This window comes from Malus domestica, chromosome 17, assembly GCF_042453785.1.
Source record: "Malus domestica chromosome 17, GDT2T_hap1".
Classification (NCBI taxonomy): domain Eukaryota; kingdom Viridiplantae; phylum Streptophyta; class Magnoliopsida; order Rosales; family Rosaceae; genus Malus; species Malus domestica.
Window position 1 is genome coordinate 32,899,680 of NC_091677.1, and position 20,260 is coordinate 32,919,939.

A 20,260-nucleotide genomic window follows, 5' to 3' on the forward strand; every position below is an offset into this window, starting at 1 on the left:
TCTTAGAATCCACAATACTTTCAGCAAAAGTACCATCAGCCGTCTTAAAAGCACTTTTAATGAGTACAGACTTTTTCAAAAGCGAAGATATCAAGATCTTAAGAGACATTGAACAGTATTACAGCAACGGCAATGCTCTAGTATTTCCATGCATGCAACTGTAACAACAAAACAAAACATATCACTGATCTACACAATTTCAACTTTATCAATCGCGTTTTAAAGCCTTCGTCACGCAGCCCTTGAAAATCACTATTGCAAGGTAAGCCAAGACTGTAACAGCAATGCTCCCGAGCAAGACGAGACGATCGAAAGAAGAATTTTGGACAGTGTAGACCCGAAGCCCGATCACATCCCAGTTGCTCTCTGTCCAAACAGCGTCCAACAGCCCCATGGGGTCAGAGTTATTCGGAGGCAACACAGTCCACGTTCCACCAGATTCAAATTTCAACCGTGTTGAGTATGCCGGAACATATCTGCATGATCAAAGCACAAGCATTAAAAAAATTATACAGATTGGCAACTTTTATTTGACTTTAAACCCTACTACACCTCGCTAGACAGTTGCAAAGGCCCGAAAACATGCACATGCTAGTTAGGCTGGCAGAGTAGGAAATAAAAACATTGGCCTCGACCTACAGTCGACAAATATAAGGTTGGCCTGAACAAAAGCAGGATTTTGGGATGGAAGTTCCAACCAATATGACCTGGCAAGCAGGTCAGACCCCTCAACCAGGATGATGAGGTGCGGTTTATTCCATTGAATACGTCATACACTAAACACAATTTGATTAAGCATGCTTGTTATAATGGATCTGCAATTTCTAGTTACGTACCTGGTTGTGGAGACAACACAGACACCCTTTCCCTCTGTTTCTGCTCTAATACATACTTCACCATCATTACTGCAGTCTTGAGTACAAACAGAGCTCGCATTTTCCTTCGGAATAGAAGTTCTTTCGGCCAGGAAGTTCCAAACGAACCTTGAAATGTCACCAACGTATCCCAGATCAGGTGTGGAGGAAGGTTCATCAAGGATAACGCCAACATAATGGCTCGGGCAGGTATTGGCTGGTGATATATAGCTTTTCACTAGATCACAAGAAAGACCTGGCTCACAGTCCACCAGGCAACCCACTAGTTCTTCAACTAGTGAAGCATTCACGTTGATAGACGTCAGAGCAGAACTGCTTAAATTTTTGGTGTCACTTGCAAGAATGTAAAGGGCACGTGCTACAAGGGAAGCAGCTGCCGCAATGGATGATGAGTTGATATTTGCTGCAGTGAAGTTTCAAAGTATGAATGAAACAAATGAGATTTTGGATCACCATGTAGCATCAAGATGATTAACCAAGAAAGAACAAAAGAATACAAATAAACTCACATAAATCATCAAGGTGACTGTGGTAGAACTTGTTGGTGAAGACATTATCAAAATCTTCTAACACAACCCCAGAGGTTAGAGAGTTCTGTTAAGAGTAAAAGAGCTATTGAGAGTTCCATGAAATCAACAATGAAAAACGATTTCTATATTCTTGAGCATTCAATATCTACAAACAGAACAAAAAGCTAAATAAAAGAAAAAAATGCATAAATATACGGCCCAGGAACAACATGAGCTACCAAAAAAAAAAAAAAAAATTAATCCTTCCTGAGTTCAAGGTTGTGTGGATTCAATAAAATAAAACTTCTACATGGAATGAGACATTCACCTCTCCCAGACCCTGCGTAAAGCGGGAGCCTTGTGCACTGGGTACAACCAAACATGGAATGAGACATCCAATACCTCCGGATGATGAATGTTCTAGGGATAAATTCAAGGGGACATTGCACAAGAGTAGTTTACGTTGCTATCAAACCAAAGTTCTCTTTTAAGTCACAAATTCATCATTTTTTTTAATGAATTATGCACCTACTTTTTACAGGAGAGGTGTGGCTATCAAACCCTAGGCCAGCTACAACATTACATGCTCTTTGTTGTTGTAATCATGTAGATGAAGGGAGTCAGAATTGAAAATTAACTGAAAAGAGTAAGGGACTGTACTGTTACATACCTTTCTCAGAAAAGTCATCAAGGAGGATGGAGGTATCCCAGGATTTGAAGCATTTGCAGACGAGATCGTAATGTTTTCAGACTTGACAGAATCTTGGGCACGCCTCACAGCGTCCAATGTCTCATTTGTGGAAGATGAAACCTACAAATAACACCTTGAGCAATATAACCATACTGAATGGAGGGGCACTTTATGATAATAAAGAAGAGAGCCTCTATGTGATCTTCACAACAGTTTCTTCTACTGTAGGTTTCACAGAAGGCAAATTTGGAATAAATGTAACCACACCAAATGTGAAGGCACTTAATGATAATAAAGAAGAGAGATCTTTCTGTTATCTTCCCAAGAGCTTCTTCTAATGTAGGTTTCATAGAGGGAAAATTCAGAATTTGCATATTATTGCATCGCATCAATTATCTAGTCAATCGTGAATGATTGGAGATCAGACGTGGAAAGGGTAAACCATCATCGACCAATGACGAGAACAAAAAGTTCATGTATTTCTATCATGATATAGAGAATGAATTTTAGACATGCACAGGGAAAACCGTAAGGAATCTTATCACCCAACTTCTTCCACAAGCATACATAACTTATATTTCACTTGTGCCAGATATGAAAGCAGTTATATTATGCAAGATACAATTCCAAGGCAGAGTTGCAGAAGTTACTAGTATGTGCGTAAAAATTGAATTGCAGGGAACAAGTTTTCTCACCCCAGTTGTATGAATGAAAAAGTTCTTAGCTCCTTGGTTCAGGCCCTTTCCGACAGATCCAATTTCCACAACCTACAGACAAGCATCCAATTACCATTTAGTGGGCTCCTCAAAAGGAATACTGATGTATTATGCAGAAGATCCAACTAAATTACAAGAAAATCAACCAAATAACCCAACATAATACTCAAATTTACACTACACGAAGCACAGTATGTTTCAGTACAATGTGAGAGAAAAAGGGGAGGGATCTTTAACATGACACAAAAAAGAATTCTCCCTGAACAGAAAGGGAGGAATGGAAATTTATATCTCCCTATAACTGATGCATTTGAGGATTCTGGTCAGGAGGATCACGTAAGTTGTAAATTTGCAATGCTTAGGCCACTGGCTGGGTATAGCATTTAACTGATTGAGTATATTTACAATAACAGACCTTTGAGATTATAATAGTTTACTTCCATAACATCTCGAGCAGAAGTTTACCTTCTCAATCAATGAGTAATTAAGACCACTAACAGCATTAGACTGCAGATCAAGTTCAAGCAAAAATCTCCTGCTACCAAGATAGCCCCAGGCCTCTCCAGTGAAAACAGCGAAAACAAGCTGCATTGAAAATTTAAAAATTTGGATCGTCAAATAATACATATCTACATGCACCAAAGTCAGAAGCAATACATTGTCATTGATCACCAAAATTTATGAACATTTTTTTAGGATGAATAAAGTGAACCCACAAAAAATACATCTCAAGAACTTAAAATGCAATGCATTTAAAAAAAAAAAAACATGATATGAAAAGGAGGGGACAGGCCAAGTATAGAGGTAGTTTACAAGGGAAGACCACCAAGACAACATGCATCTACATATAAACATATACATATTGCTTGGTACAGAGATGCAAGACGATTGGGCATACTAGAATGGTCTCAAAACTCAATCTGAGAGAAAATTCATAAATAAAAAGCCCATCTAACAAACCAACATGGTTTTCAATATGAGCAAACTGACAACATTGTTTTACACATAGATTATCCATCTTATAGCCCACCTGTTTATTGAAGCCATCCAGATCATCCGCACGAGAAAGTGCATCAACTGCGGCCAGCAATGAAATCAGCCCCTAAAAATTGTTGCAAGTATGATTGAGTATTTCATACAAGGCAGCATAAACAATAGAAAGAAATAAAACGAACTCACAGATATAGGAGAGTCGGCACCGAGTGCTTTATCACGGAAAAAAGAAGCTGAATCCATTGACGTCAGTACAAGTATAATGGGCTTGGAGTGTTCTGGTGATGAAATGTTGATTGGGGGAAGTGATGACCAAACACTGCCCTTCATAATCAAGATGCAAAAATTACACTTCACACAAAATTAAGAAAAGAAAAGAAAATCGAGTTTGCTTTTACCAGGTAAACGTGACTACATATAGTTTTCAGGGCCCTCAGGACTACATATAGTCATCTAATAGAAGACACACACAAGATCCAAATCTATTTGCCTTGCTGTGATTTATGCCTTATTGTAAGAATTTTGGTAAAAGTCAGAATTTATAAATTGACATACACCAATTCCCTTGTTTGGATTCATAAACATAGAAATTTAGAATTTCCGGTGTGGAAAAAAAACTTGGAATTTGGGACCTTCAATTCCCAAGTTCAAATTCCATGTAAATAGGTGTCATTTCCCAATTTCTATGATTGAGAGTTTAAAAATAACAAATTCCGTATTCAATTCCATTGTTTTTTTAGGTTAACCAAACAAGAAAATTTACAAATTCTAGAAAATAAAATCTTGTTATTTCAATTTCCGTCATTTTAAAATTCCTTAGTAATCTTAGATTTCTTCATCCAAACATAGTGTTAGATCAAAGGTTAAGTTGGTTGAATACCAACACTTGACCAGTTTCCAAACCAAAATACCCCAGTATCACAACTATATAAATTGCAAATGAACAGGATCATAACTTGAGTTTATTCATTATGAGAATAGGAAAACTCACCTGTATCCACCTAAGGGAAGGCAAGTGTTTTCCTTTAGACAAGATTCGGAATCATGAGTCCCAGATTTCGTTGTCTGATCCAAGCCAAACGTGTTATAAAAGGCCATTTAATGATATTAAGTTAAGCAAACACTCACGGGATAAAATCATCGAAATGCGGCAGGAAAAAAAACTATGCTGAAATAACAGATTATACCTGCATTACCAGATCAAACTCAGCCACATCATCAGTATAAGATTTCTTGCTCTTCTGATTCTTTATGGCAGCCTAGCCATAAGTGACAACACAACTAACTATATCAATCAGAAATTTAATGACCCTACATAATCAAAACGTCAAGTGCACACAGCATTGAGAACACTAAAGTCATGGCAATAGCTTGGATGTAGGGAAATATTGATGGAAGTATGGGTGACAATCAAATGGAAAAAGAAAAAAAAAAGTTAAAACCTGGAAATTGTGGAATTGTAATACTTGAATCATTTTACTTACTGAAGTAAACCTAATTTAATTAAATAACACTCATTAACACCTGATATAACTCGTTTTATATTTAGTTAAAAAACACTACTTAGCACGTGGTATAACAACTTTCACATTAGTAAATTTAAATCAAATTAATTGAACTTACCTTACATGAGATACACTTACAGCCCAAATTTTACCCACATAGCCACTTCACTTATTGCACACAGAGTTTTAGAAAAAAGAAAAAAAATTACAAATTCGTTACATTTTGATTAAATGGTAAAACTTTTTGCAATTGCACTCTGACTGCAGCAGCAACAATAGGCAGCTGCAGAAAGTTGCATTGGCAGCTTGTTTCACATTTGTGTTGTGCCGGATATTGCAAAAAACTGGGGAAAAAAACCTTCAGACCTTACTAACCTTCAGATCTTACTAACTTCCCATAGTTTCTATAGGTTGGAAGTGTACACCCTGGTTTCAGCCGACATCTCTTCCATTTGTGGCTCAGAGTTACAAACATAAAATAAAAATAAAGGCTTAACTATCAAAATGCCCCCTGAACTATCAGGGAATTATCACTTTGCAATTACTTTCCAACCTGGACTTTCACTCCTGTTAAATTTTGCTTATCGACATGATATCTGGATGACATATTGATGAAATATCGAGTATCTGACAATTGAAAGTTAACGAGTCAATGGACAAAGTTGACGAACAGGGGTAATGCAAGACACAACAAAGTAAAACTCCTAGGAGAAAGTGATTCAACTGCAAAAGCAGGGGGTAAAGTGATATCTGGGGTATTGTTCAGGAGGCATTTTTGATTAATAACATACCTAACCAGATGTCATCCTTTTAATTCATAAAGGATGCAAGAAGCACCCCTTTTATTGGGTAAATAATATCCAAGAGGCATTTAGCAAATTGGGACAATATCTACTATGGCATTCTAATTATATTTTTCACACCATTATATCTTTTAATGAGAAGATGAAGCACTCCTTCAGATTAGAGATGTAAAAGGCCATGAATCTAGGTCAAACAGTAATTCCTCTTATGATTTAACAGGGATTAAAAGATTATCTAGGTCAAACAATAGTACAACTTGTGATATTATGAAAAGTAATAAAGTAACGAGAACAACCATAAGCAATTATGTCTATTGGACTCAACATTTTAGCCTGTTAAGCCATCTCACATATCAAAGTAAATAGTATGACATTTAGCCAGGGCCACATATGGTACTGTAAACTTTTAAGAACTTGCATTACCTCCTGCATGGTCAATGTGCTAGTCTGCGAGAGTAAGAATACAGGAAAGTTATATGGGTTCCACATTATACCAGAGCCCTGCAAATTTGAAACATTGGTGCCTCAGTTTATCAGGGGAAAAAAAACAAGTCAAAATTTACATCCTCTGATTCTAATTTTATCAACTCTAATCTTGAGAGTCTAGTTGACACAAAAAGTAAATCTTTAAATGCTAAGTTTGTACGTGGTCTCCTTAAATGATATATTTTATCTTTGGAATTGATCATCAACTAGCATCTTGCATTTTAAAGAAAACCAAGCACTTGCTTGGGTACAATATATTATCCGTTGTCAAATTATTGATCCATTAAGACATTTTTTAGCAGCAAGCATTCAATTATTAGCAGCGTATATAAAGGTAAATAATAAAGACTATAAAAGAACTTACAGTTGGGTTCCATTCATAGTTGATGCTAGTGTAAGGAGCAAATTCAGATTGTGGGAACTTTTGAGCTGGAGAGAATCCTACACGCAAGACCAGAAGCACTGTCAACAATGCCATAAAGAATGCCTATGGTTAACACTTAACCTATTAGCTTTCTTGAAAGAGAAAAAAACAGACAATGACAAGTAGATGATTGCACCTTTACATTTTTGAACATTTCGGTACTCAAGTCCTGATTCAATGAAAATTCTAGGAACGCTACTATGAAAATAAAAAAGTAAACACAAAAAAGAATGACTAGTAGATAAATGCATCTTTACCTTTCAACTGATTTTGCAACTCAGGTCTGGATTCAACCAAGACACCAGCAACATTTTTAGCAAAATTTGAATCATTCAACATTCTGCAACGCAGATAACTTACAAGTAAGCAATTCTTCATGGTCAAAGAATTAAATTAGAAACAAAAAATAGATTACTACAAGCATCATCCTCAAATTAACCATCAAATCCTAGGCTGTTACGCGATCCAAACAATTGGTTATATATTACACATTGAAACATCAGTACAGACACCTTCTACTTATATAATCCACCAAGTCCAAAACATAGCAATACATGTTGAATCATGGACATCATCAGAAAAGCACTAAATCCTAGTATTATTACCAAATTAAACACTAATTCGGCAATAGACCTAGCAGAAAAAAAATTACTAATTTCTATCACAAATTCACAATTGAAACTGAAACAGATTACTATAGTTCTTGATAAAATTAACTTACTTCAATCTGTTAGAACACCAGACAATATTAGAATTTGGAATTATAGAAATGACTTTTTGAAATTGATGTGAGCCTATTTGGTAGCCCTTTGATATGGGCCTGTTTGTTAACCATTTTGACATGGGCCTGTTTTTTATAATTAAGGAAAGAGAGGATAGAGAAAGAAGTGAAGATAGATGAAAGACTTGACGGCAAAAAGGGAAATATTTCATAAATCTCAGTTGAAAATATGAACTAAAAACAATTTTACATAGTTTTTAATTTTTTTAGTTTTGTACAGTAGCTACAGCTTGGATAGAAAAGAACTATAACCTTTGGAAGCAACAGAAATCATTGGACCAACTCTAAAACTAAAGGCTTTTGCGTCTAGAGGGAAATGACCAAATGACCATGGTGTGTGAACTTTGCTTATTTCTTTTGTTTGAGGATCGACGAATCAAATGACTTTTTTTTTTTCCAATTTTTGTCTCTTCTTCTCCCACTGAATCAAACTTTTTCTTGATGTTGCCATCTTGTTTCTTAAAATAATATATTTTTCTTCAATAATCATCACTAGATATTAGATACGCTACCACATAACATTGTTAAAAGCATACAATATCAGAGCCCTAACAAAGCGCATAATATACAAATAACACACAAAAAAAGTTAGATGAATGCATATATGAAATTGAAAGCTTATAGGCATACCTGGCAAGAAAACTTTGAATTTCATCCACTGACAACAGAACTGCAGATAACTGAGACAACTCAGTAGCATTGGTCAATCTTATAATCGGAGCGACAACCTTCTCTCTTCCAGGATCTTGGAGTGCAATAAAAAGAGAAGAGAATTCACCGACAGTTAATTATAAGGACGGTTGGCTACATATAAAATCATACAGATAAGCTATACAAAAGACTACTGTAGCACTTACTTGAACAACCAATCTCCCCAGAAAGATTGAGTAGCCGTACACAAGGATATCCATCAAGTGTCATATACATTGAACTCTGAAGATCAGGAACTGACTCCATCTTGCTTGTATGTCCTAAAATTTCTAAAGATAATAAAGTTATAACTCAAGCCAACCAAATTAGCAATATAAAGTTGCACAGCAAAAAAAGAAATCAAAATAAAATAGATTATAAAGGTTTCCATAATGATGACTCGGCGAATCAGCATTTCTAAATGCTAAACAAGGCCTTAATATCATTTACACTTGTGTCTACTATTTTAGTGAAGGAAGATGTTTGAAATGCTGTTTTACAACTACTTGCCATGCACAATGTAAAAGACATTTATGTAATACATATTTTCTAGCCCAAAAACATTGGTAGTATCCTTGCCCCTAGTAAAATCATTTTTCCAAATTATGGCACGCAAAAGAAATGCAGACGGTTGACAAAGAAGAGAGAGAGAGACTCTCACAATAAATTAAAAACAATTCAGTACGTGGAAGTGGAACCAGTTAAAAACAAGACAGCACATTTCCCATGAGCGCTCAGATTCTTGAATGCAACGATGTCAAAAACTCCATTCAAATAGTTACATTCAATCAGGAAATGGTCAGAGACAGATAAGTTTCGTGTTTTCTTCAAGTAACAGGGTAGAGGGGGTGTTATCCATGTCCAGCAGCACAGCCAACCACCCTATCCTTTTGTATACACAAAAATGAAGGGTAAGATTCATAATTAGCAATCCTTGCACCTATAAAACATATCCACTCTGGTCAAACCCTTCCCATCCACCTTTCTCGAATTATGTGTCTATTCTCATGGGGAGTGTTTAAACATCCTGAAGAGCACTAGTTTTCTTCCTTGTCCTCTCTATTTCCAATCCCAAAACAAGGCTTTCTCTAGCCAATAAGACTTCAAAACCCTAATTTCAAGTCTTAAAGTCCCCACATACATAAATCCTATAGCATAGCTTGTCAATACAGAAACCCATCATTGAACTCTGTCAGTGAATTTGGAGTGTTTCGGGTAACTGACAGACCGACAGTGTATATTCAACAATAACTGTAGCACACTTTCAAATAGCATTCTTAGCTTTTAATCCATTACGAGAATTCATCCATTACTAATGATAGTTATTGCATTATGAGCGCATTGAATTCAGTAATAACTATAACTACATTATGCAAATTTCGAAAGTAGAATATACCGATAATACGACCATTTCTATTGTTTGAGAATTGAGAGACATCCAAATTTTCATATCACTCAATCTCATTCTCCTTCTAATTCTTAAACTGAAAATAAGAACCACCTCATGACATGCCTGTAATTGTACTCGTACGATGCTATCACTATCCTCAAGGATAACACAATGAATCAGATCAGAAACTCAATGACTCGAAAACCGCAGTGGCAATCCAGATGAGAATTAAGTTAAAAGTTACCATTTTTACTCCTTGTGATTCTAAGCAACCAAACATAGTGTAACTAAAATCGTAGACATCGAAAAGCTAGCGTAAATTTGAAAGAGATTGAAGTAGTTGCACAGAGAGAGAAAGGGAATTGGAAGAAAGAACGCTCACCAGAGAACGAGAGACGAAGCTGAAAGCTGAGCAAGAAAAGCAGTTGAAGGAATTTCATGACCATGGTGCTTCCGCAGCTGAGCTACTGCTCTTGCTCACCGAAACCCTAGACCATCGTCGACTGCAAGCAACCAAATTTGGGGACTGACCTAAAGATTGCCTCCAAATTTGGGACTCTTTCTTTGGGAATGTCTATAATTTTGAATTTTCATAGGACAAATAACAATTTCACACCATTTACAACAATTAATTTCAAAATCAGCCACAGTGTTTCCATTTTCTCAAAATACACCCCAAAATTTTGAAATATATTCAATTCGCACCTTTCGTTGAATTGACAATCTGAAGTCTGACCGTCAGGTGTTATATCCACCTTCATCGCACGTGCCTGTGTTTCTTCTGCTCAAAACCGAAAAAAAAAAAAAAAACTTGTTTGAAAACTTTGAATTTTAACGATAAGAACAAAATAAATAGTAAAATTAATAATACCAGGATTGAGCTTTTAATGTAAAAATGTAATTTTTCGTTAAACTGAATAGGACCGAAAATTTTTTGTTAAAATACCTTACGTGTCACCATGCTGGGCCCACCCCAAACTTGAGTTTCCCTTGGGCTCTAGAATACAAATGGGCCTTAAATGGGCCTCCTCTTTCTTCCATTTTTTTGGGAAGAGCTTTCGCTTGCAAGGTCGCAACGCAACCTTCTCTCACTCTTCGTGGCTCACAGAGCTTCTGAAAACAACAAAATCGAAAGCGAGAGGTATCATCGACAGCAATGGGGTTGGGATCGCTTGCTTCGAGGGCCATGAGGCCCACAGCATCAAGGCTCCTCAGCTCCCAGAACCCTAGACCCTTCTTCTCCTTCCACAGAGCGGTCTCAACCACGCCGGAGCTCCAGAACGCCGATCAATCAGCGTCGGCGGCCCAGCCGGACCCCCCCGCAGATCTCCCTCCTCGGACCCCTGTGGGCGGGGCCCGTGTCCACTTCCCGAATCCCGAAGATGCCATCGAAGTCTTCGTCGATGGATACCCCGTCAAAATCCCCAAGGGATTTACTGTATTGCAGGCCTGTGAGGTCGCCGGCGTTGATATCCCTAGATTCTGCTACCACAGCCGGTTGTCGATCGCCGGTAATTGCCGTATGTGCCTTGTTGAGGTTGAGAAGTCGCCGAAGCCCGTCGCCTCCTGCGCCATGCCTGCCATGCCTGGTTAGGTTCCCCTCTATCCTCCATTTTCGGCTTCTATTAGTTGTTTGTAGCTTCAAAGTTCCGACTTTGGGACTCTTCTTTTTGGGTTTTGGCTCTACTATTTGGGCATGTTTCGAATATCTTGGGGTATGATTAAGGCCCATAATTTGTAGCTTATGATTTGTCTAACCTTAATTTTGAATATTGGGACGATGCATATGTATAATAGTTTTTTGTTGGACGTAGATTCCGTTCCGTTTTCCTTTGGTAAAAGTATGAATTATGATGCTTTCCTTCTTTTTCAGCCCAGGATTTTCTGTAATGCTCAATAACATTTTGATTTTGATATGATATTTTGTTAATTGAGCAATGCATTGTTTGTCTATGACATGTTTTGGTTTTGGTTACAGTGGAATTAATTTTGTTTTATCTTTTTGTGCAAAAAGTTGTGATCTTTTGACAAAAGCTTCTTCTTAGGCATGAAAATTAAGACTGATACTCCAATAGCAAAGAAGGCTCGAGAAGGGGTGATGGAGTTTTTGCTGATGAATCATCCCTTGGATTGTCCAATTTGCGATCAGGGAGGAGAATGTGATCTGCAGGATCAGTCTATGGCATTTGGATCTGACCGCGGCCGTTTCACTGAGGTTAAGAGATCCGTAGTTGATAAGAATCTTGGACCTTTGGTGAAGACTGTAATGACTCGGTGTATTCAATGTACAAGGTTAGAATCCAGCATTACCTCTTCTTATACACCACATATTCACTACAGTTCTAGTGAATTGTATGATGTTTTGGTAAAACTTTCTTCTAGTAGATCATTTTATAGTAAAAAAATCACTTATATTATTCTTCCATGCCTTGGTTAAAACATGAGTTATTGAATGATTGATTTTGTTGTTGTTGTCGGTGTTAGTGGAATTTAGTGATGCAAAGTATTGTCGCATTTTAACCTCTAAAGTGCACAACCTCTAGGAGTTGTTAGTCCATCCCTAGTGTTTTGTGTAGTCCATGATGTGTCATCTAGGTGTGGTAGAGTAAGTTTTCAAATTAACAACCATACATCACATATTTGATACGCTTTAAGTTTAGTCACCTGATTGTAAATATTTACTTGGTTTGGCTGTTGTGAAACAGGTGAAAATGAATTCCCTCAATTGAATTATCTATAGTTTACTAATTGAAAATAATTTTACATTTGAATAAAGTGTGTGAGTGAGATACTTGTAGCCCTCTGCATCTCAATCACCACATGTTTAAATTAATAACTTTCTTTGTTTGAGAAAATTTATCCAACATAGTTTTTTCCTTAACTAAAAGATGTGGAGTCCTCCCCAGTTTCCTCACATCAACTGTTCTAGAAACCATGAGGACATAATTGGTCTCAAGCATATTCGAGTTCTCTTTTTTGTATTCTATATGTTAGTTAGCATTTGAAACAGAAAAGTTAGGCTTTGTCAATTTCTGCTTCTTATTTTTTCCTGGTAAGAAACATAATTTTGAAATGTGGCTTTGTCTTATCAGAATCTTTATTTAGTTCATTAGGAGATTTTTTTTATTTTTTTACTTGTGTTTTTCATGGTGCTGCTTTTTAGAAAGCGGGTTTTGATATTTGAAAATTGAAAATGTAGGCATTGAGTTTTTGATGTATCAGAAAACAGTTACATCATTCACCTTGGCTTGGATGGCACTCGTCTTTTTAATTGTAGTTACAAGCTTCTGATGTATAGAGCTCTTTTGATTGAACAGGTGTGTCAGATTTGCAACAGAGGTTGCTGGGGTTCAGGACCTTGGCATGTTAGGTCGTGGCAGCGGAGAGGAAATTGGGACTTATGTCGAAAAACTTATGACAAGTGAGCTTTCTGGAAATGTGATAGATATCTGTCCTGTGGGAGCCCTAACCTCAAAACCGTTTGCATTTAAAGCCCGAAATTGGGAATTAAAGGGAACAGAGACCATTGATATTACTGATGCCGTTGGATCCAACATTCGAATTGATAGCCGAGGTCCAGAGGTCTTGCGCATTGTCCCACGATTAAATGAGGTAGTTTTTGTTAGACTACTGCTGATGATTATTATCCCTGAGACTAGCTTTCTTTTCCGCAATACTAATATATGCCAAAGATGCTTTAACATAACTTTAAAACTTACATACACTAACATTTTTAGCATACAATGTAAGGGCTGATGGTACTCATTTTTAATTTCTCAAATACGTGTTTCTTCAAATAAAAAATGTATAATAAGTAAAGTTGTCCCAAGTGTTTCTGTTAAAAAAGAAGTTTTTTGAGGGACTTTTTATGGTTATTAAGGATACAAATTGTTTGATACAACTAAATTGCTACGAGTTACTTGATGGACCGTGCATACCTAAATTTTTTACCCATAAATGCAAGAACACTATCCATAACATTTTAATTGCAACCTAATCTTAAGTCCTGATAATTCAATAGAGCTACCTTTGGACTACCCAAAACATTTTAATTGCAACCTAACCTTAAGTCCGGGTGAAGAAATTTATCCTAGTTTGATCTTAGTGTTAACCTTGAATGCCTGCACCTGTCATGTTTCAATCTGGTCTCGGTTATTTAAATCTATCTCCACCATCTTGAGTCCATATATTTTGTTTTAATTTTGCCTTCTGCTAATAAATCTGCAAGTCGCCCATATTTTTAAATTCTTCTTTAACACCAATTGAGATATCAAATTACATGCACGTCATAAAATTTGCCAATCTACTTGAGTGCACTAGCACCTCTTATGAATAGACACTGAAGTTTAAAATGTGTGGGTGTTGTCCTCCACCCTTTTATAGTAATCCTTCCTTTGTATAATATATTTGCTTACCACCACTTGCAGGACATAAATGAAGAATGGATATCAGACAAGACTCGATTCTGTTATGATGGTTTGAAGAGGCAGAGGTTAAATGACCCTATGATTCGTGGTGCTGATGGGCGCTTTAAGCCTGTGAGCTGGCGTGATGCACTTGCTGTAGTTGCCGAGATGGCTCATCAAGTTAAACCAGAGGAGATCGTTGGGGTTGCTGGTCAGCTATCTGATGCTGAGTCTATGATGGCACTGAAAGACTTCTTAAATAAAATGGGGTCAAACAATGTCTGGTGTGAAGCAAATGGTTCGAACTGTGATGCTGATCTTCGATCCGGATATATTATGAATAGTACCATTGCTGGTCTTGAGAAAGCAGATGCTTTTCTGTTGGTTGGTACCCAGGTATGTTTCTAGCCATCTAATCTTAGTTTCTGCAGTCCTGTGCAAGTGATTTGCACCTGTCTCTTACATGTTTGTATGACATGCTAAAGATTTGTGGATGCGTGAGTGGATTAATTGTGTTTTTAAGTATAATCGCGTAGAGTAATTCATACTTTCATATTATGTTTACCAGCCAAGGGTAGAAGCTGCTATTGTAAATGCTAGAATCCGGAAGACGGTGCAAGCTAATCACGCCAAGGTTGGGTACGTTGGCCCTCCAGCTGATTTCAACTACGATCATGAGCATCTCGGCACAGGCCCTCAGACACTTCTAGAAATTGCTGAACGTCGTCACCCATTTTCCTCGGTCCTCACAAATGCTAAAAACCCTGCCATCGTTGTTGGTGCTGGGGTCTTTGAGAGAAAAGACAAGGATGCAATTTTTTCTGCTGTTGAAGCCATGGGAAAATACGCTAATGTTGTAAGGCCTGATTGGAATGGATTCAATGTACTGCTTCTCAAAGCCGCCCAGGCTGCAGCACTTGACCTTGGGCTTGTGCCAGAATCTGAAAACAGCATCGAGTCTGCAAAGTTTGTTTACCTGATGGGCGCTGATGATACCAACTTGGAGAAGGTTCCAAGTGATGCATTTGTGGTTTATCAAGGGCATCATGGAGACCGAGGTGTGTATCGTGCTAACGTCATCCTTCCTGCAGCAGCATTCAGTGAAAAGGAAGGAACATACGTAAACACTGAAGGGTGCTCACAGCAAACAGTACCTGCAGTTCCGACTGTCGGTGATGCCAGGGATGACTGGAAGATAATTCGGGCTCTATCTGAGGTGGCAGGCGTGCGGCTGCCATATGATACGCTTGGGGCAATCCGATCCCGGATCAGGACAGTGGCACCAAACATTTTGCAAGTAGACGAGAGAGAGCCAGCTACCTTTTCATTATCGATTAAGCCCAAATCCACTCAGAAAGTGGATACCACTCCATTTGGGACTGCAGTTGAGAATTTCTACATGACCGATTCGATCACCAGGGCTTCGAAGATAATGGCACAATGCAGTTCGTTGCTCCTGAAGAAGTGATGAGTGGATTTTTGTTATTTGAATAAAGTCGCAGATTCACATGTTTTTCTCCTGTTATGTTTATTGGGTTTTGTAAGGCCCTGTTCGGCCAGAGTTGGAAGTACTTCCAATAAAACTACTTTTAGGCTTCTGTTTCATTGTAATTCAAATGAGATGTAATAGCATTTTCTCTGTACAACTGTTTGCATATATAATTTGGGATTTTTCATTCCATTTTTGTTTCATGTTTATTGAATATACGCAACTGAAATTCCTCACCACCTTCACCGGCTCAAAGTTGAAGAATAAACAAAAACAATGCCAGCTAAACTCAAAAGTTTTTGATGCGGCTAAGTTGGCTAAAACAGTGTGCTCCGTAGAGAGTTTCAGCTATTGCTATGGAGGCTGTCGAAGAGATAGAACAAATGATCTCTTGCAGTTCTATCGATATAGGTGAAGATCAGTTTGGTCACCAAAATCACACCTTTCCGAAACCAATTTTTGATGCAATTGAAAAGGAAGTTCTCAATTGAAAGAAAGAAAAATTGATTTCCCCCTTACAATGATTAAAACAATGAATGAATCTGAATAGGTTGAAACAGGATTGCACACTTGTCGTGGGATTGTAACTCAAATGACTAATATCACGTACGTAACTCCGTGACAATGCGTACGCACATGATTGCTCGATTGTCGATGACATGGACCTAGGAACTCACCCCTTAGGTTCATAGATTAGTAGTTATGTAAAACCGACTAGGTTAAGAAAAAAAGAGTAATGCTAGATAAGCCAACTTTTAAGATCAAATTTGTAAACCATGTGATATATCACCAAATTCCCATTTATTCTTTCCCGACCGCTTAGGGTTATAGAGTTTGGCACCAATTGTGCTTGGATCAAATCGTATACGAGACTACTGACAGATCCGCATAGGAGCCAATATATGCAATTGCCCCCCTCACCACTTGTTTCTGGTTCTGGCCTGCTGGCCATGCCTTGATTTGGTCTTGTATGTTAGTGATTGTCTCTCTTAATAAATTTAATAAATTTGGTCTTTCATAAGGACACCACAGAAGAGACCAATTGGGCTTGATGGTCGTGAATTTTTAGATTGGCCATGTTACAAACTATTGACAAGATCATGTTATAAACTATTCTTGCTTATTAGAGAGGCCGACTCGAACTCAACTGCAAATAGTAAACAGTGGAAATATTCTTCTGACTAAACGCTCGTTTGAAAGTGTTTATTAAATAATGTGAAACACTCTTGGTGAAATTGTCTTTGGCCTCCAAAAGCGTTATGTAGGAATCACTTTAATTGTTTTTCCAATATCTACTTGCTTTTTTTAGTAAAGATCAATTCCAAAAACACTTTCTTCAAAAGTGATTTCGATCATTTTAAAAATACTTCCAAACGAGTCATAACTGACATAAAATTAACCTGATGATTAACCATATGAAAATCATGTAACTCATATATCTTAAACAATTACATACATAAAACATCAAAAGTAGGCCTACAAATCGCAACAGACACACTCCGTCCCTCCTATCTCTTGCACTTTATTACTTATTCAAAAGTCAACACTATAAACAAAGGGAAAACTGCAATACCTGTTAGCAGCGCATATGAAACAGCAATAGTAAGCAAGCAAGCCCTCCCCCCGCATAAGAGTATGAGATGAGAGTTTCGTTCAGCTTTTTCTTTATCCTCGAAGAAGAAGACTGACCCCAAACGAAATTGTGCACCCTATAAGCCCGAATATAGCCAAGAACCCGTATTTCCTATCATTTTACAATAACAATGTGTAAATTAAGTGTGATATGTTATGGTGCTGGTCACATAATAAAAATTTGTATTTTTGATAAATGAAATCTTATTGATCTGAATATATTATCGGTCAATATTTACAATCTAATAACATAAAATATCATGCGAGATAGATATTATCAAAAGAATATGGCTTAAAATTGCGCATATATATATATATGCTAAACAAACCCTAAGGCCTCGTTTAGTGAGAGGATGTACATTGTAGGATTATTCACACTAAAATGACAAACTTTTCTTTACAAGTAACTTTAAATTTGGACAAAACGAAAAAAATTGTCATCTACTTCTTCATTCAAAATACATTCAATATAGTAAATAATTCCAAAATAAATCCCTTTTTAACAGACGAGGACTAATAGTTCATCTACACTCCCATCTCAAATTTCTCGATACCTCCATTTCTCTATTATGAAAATGAGGTGAGTGCATAATGAGTACCAATTAAAATCCATTTAGTTTGATTTCACCTTACAACATTATTATCACTACGAATCGCACCCCTTTATCATGATGCTTTTATATTAAATGGTAAATTTTTTTTCTATTTTGTTGAGTTCCAAATTAAACGGATCTTTACCGATATCCAATAGCAACCTAATAAATTGATTTACCACGTCTACATACGACTATTCTAAAATACGAATGACAAATATACCCGATGGCGAGGCGGTTTATGGGGTCACCGGTGGCGTAGCCCTTGAAGTAGAAATAGCGAGTGAAAGTGAAGAGGAAACCAAGCGCGGCGGAGATGCAAGGATGCTTAAGACCTCCCAACACCAGAAGCACAAACAACATAGGCATCATTTCGAGAGAGTTCTGATGGCCTCTCTGCACACAGTTGAACACTTTTGCATCTTTGTTCTCCGATTCCGACGCATACATGGTCGGATACGGCACCTTGTACCTGCGGCGGTGGTGACCATTTCCAATTAATTGACGATAAACGATAATCAATTTGACAAACGATAATGGTAATTATGCTGACGAGAGAGAGATTCGAACGTAGCTACAAAGGCTACAAAGGTGAATCACTCAGCTCTAACCAACTCGATTAACTCGATTCCAAACAAATAAAGATGGAATAATTACGCTAAATTCATTTACACTGTAGGAGAGATATTCAAACATAACTACACAGGTAGATCACACAACTTTAGCCAACTCAACTAACTCAATTTCAAAAAACTAACAATAGATGATAATAAATTTGACTAAATAGGATAATTATGCTAAATTTAAGTACACTCCGAGAGAGAGAGAAAGATTCGAACTCAGCTACAAATGCAGATCACACGATTTTAACCAACTCACTAACTCAATTCCAAATAGTTAACAATAAATTTGACAAACGATATAATAACTACGCTAAATTCATCTGAAATACGACAAAAGAGTTTCAAATTAAACACAAAACTCAAACTAAAATCGTGCTAATTTAGTCAACTCGACTAAACTGAGGAAAGGAAGAAAAGATTTATGCATACCTTTTTCTGGCCCTGCCAACTTTGGCGGCCATGCAGAAATTGAGAAAAGTGTAGAGAACGACGGCGAGGACTACATAGCCGTATTCTTTGGGCAGCAATTCGACTGCAGAAGCCATTTTTTCTTCTTCTCTTCTTCACATGGGTTTAATTTGGACATTGGGGTATCCACCTTTACCAGTCTTATACTTGTTTGCCGACTTTTTCTCCAAGACAACTCTAGAGTTTAATATTTCTACAGTCTAATACAGAGGGCTACTTTGCTCACTGCTGATGCTCACTTTCATTGATGTTGTTAGATTCGTTTGATATAATTGTTTTAACAAAATTGTTATTTTTCCTTAAAAAAATATCATCATTTATTATTATTTTTTCACGAGACCGTATATGTTGGTGAGTTCTATTTTTATTAGAGAGATGATACACATAATAGTACAAATAGAAGTGTAGCACTACTCTTAATTTAATACACAAAACTTAAGATCTAAACTAGAGATTTAACGGTGGTGCATTTTTGCTCATCACCCTAAAGAATGGTAGTGCTCATCACCTATTTAGATGAATATAAATTTTGACTTCTGTTTATTTACTGTACAAATATCAAAATTTAAATTTATCTAACGATAATAAATATGGTGTTGAACATCGCCATCACTTGAATTAGTGAGCAAAAATATTCCCATAAGGGTTGAGGAAAAATGCACTCACCAAGTGGGTTGACCCCAAACAACAAAATAAAAAGATAAAAATACATGCTTGTGTAACAAGTACATTAATTTTTTAGAGTAGGAGTGGTTGGTTTTCGTGATCGACTTTTCCTCCATGCCATCCCTTTATCTTTGACATTTTTTATTTCAATCTTTATCTTTGACATTAACTCCAATCAATTTTCCAAAGAGTAATATTTTATGCAACTCTAAAACGGCCACACACGTGCCTTTCACGTGCTAATTCCATTGAAAAAGTAGCAGAACTACATTATTGATTGTCTTCAAATTCTAACAATTTCTAAATTACATGATTTAATGACTCATTTGAAGTATTTTTAAAATAATTGAAAATATTATAAAGACATGATTTTTAAGTTCCAAAAGTTAAAATGCATCATGTAAGAAACATCGGTTATGTGTTTATTTCACAAAACAATTTAAGTATTTTTCTAGAACTTACATACATTTTTATTAAAGATTGATTATAAAAAGATTTTCACAAATCCAAATGGGCTCTA

The 20,260-nt window shown here is 36.8% G+C and overlaps 3 protein-coding genes across 6 annotated transcripts; 1 reads left to right on the forward strand and 2 right to left on the reverse strand.

Moving 5' to 3' along the window:
• Positions 1–10,462, reverse strand: LOC103406000 (nicastrin). 4 transcript variants are annotated; one of them, XM_029097042.2, is made up of 16 exons: positions 10,246–10,462; positions 8,641–8,754; positions 8,414–8,528; positions 7,260–7,342; positions 6,943–7,019; positions 6,516–6,593; positions 4,972–5,043; positions 4,776–4,849; positions 3,971–4,103; positions 3,822–3,893; positions 3,257–3,376; positions 2,771–2,842; positions 2,055–2,195; positions 1,385–1,469; positions 837–1,278; positions 1–476 (listed from the first exon to the last, which is right to left on the reverse strand). In XM_029097042.2, exons 1-16 carry the CDS (start codon positions 10,307–10,309, stop codon positions 209–211), a joined length of 2,010 nt encoding a protein of 669 aa, XP_028952875.1. In that variant the 5' UTR covers positions 10,310–10,462; the 3' UTR covers positions 1–208. The 4 variants fall into 4 exon arrangements, with proteins under 4 accessions (XP_028952875.1, XP_028952873.1, XP_028952872.1 ...); XM_029097040.2 differs by having other exon boundaries at positions 6,943–7,040; positions 10,246–10,442; XM_029097039.2 differs by having other exon boundaries at positions 6,943–7,040; positions 8,641–8,763; positions 10,246–10,442.
• Positions 10,463–10,895: 433 nt separating this feature from the next.
• Positions 10,896–15,950, forward strand: LOC103426210 (NADH dehydrogenase [ubiquinone] iron-sulfur protein 1, mitochondrial-like). Its single transcript, XM_008364304.4, has 5 exons — positions 10,896–11,452; positions 11,909–12,155; positions 13,181–13,475; positions 14,291–14,665; positions 14,838–15,950. Exons 1-5 carry the CDS (start codon positions 11,020–11,022, stop codon positions 15,735–15,737), a joined length of 2,250 nt encoding a protein of 749 aa, XP_008362526.2. The 5' UTR covers positions 10,896–11,019; the 3' UTR covers positions 15,738–15,950.
• A 1,193-nt stretch (positions 15,951–17,143) lies between these two features.
• LOC103426211 (uncharacterized) lies at positions 17,144–19,248 on the reverse strand. The gene is made up of 3 exons (XM_008364305.4): positions 19,036–19,248; positions 18,207–18,455; positions 17,144–17,502 (listed from the first exon to the last, which is right to left on the reverse strand). The coding sequence occupies exons 1-3, from the start codon at positions 19,149–19,151 to the stop codon at positions 17,424–17,426; spliced, it is 444 nt and encodes a 147-aa protein (XP_008362527.1). The 5' UTR covers positions 19,152–19,248; the 3' UTR covers positions 17,144–17,423.
• Positions 19,249–20,260: the final 1,012 nt, after the last annotated feature.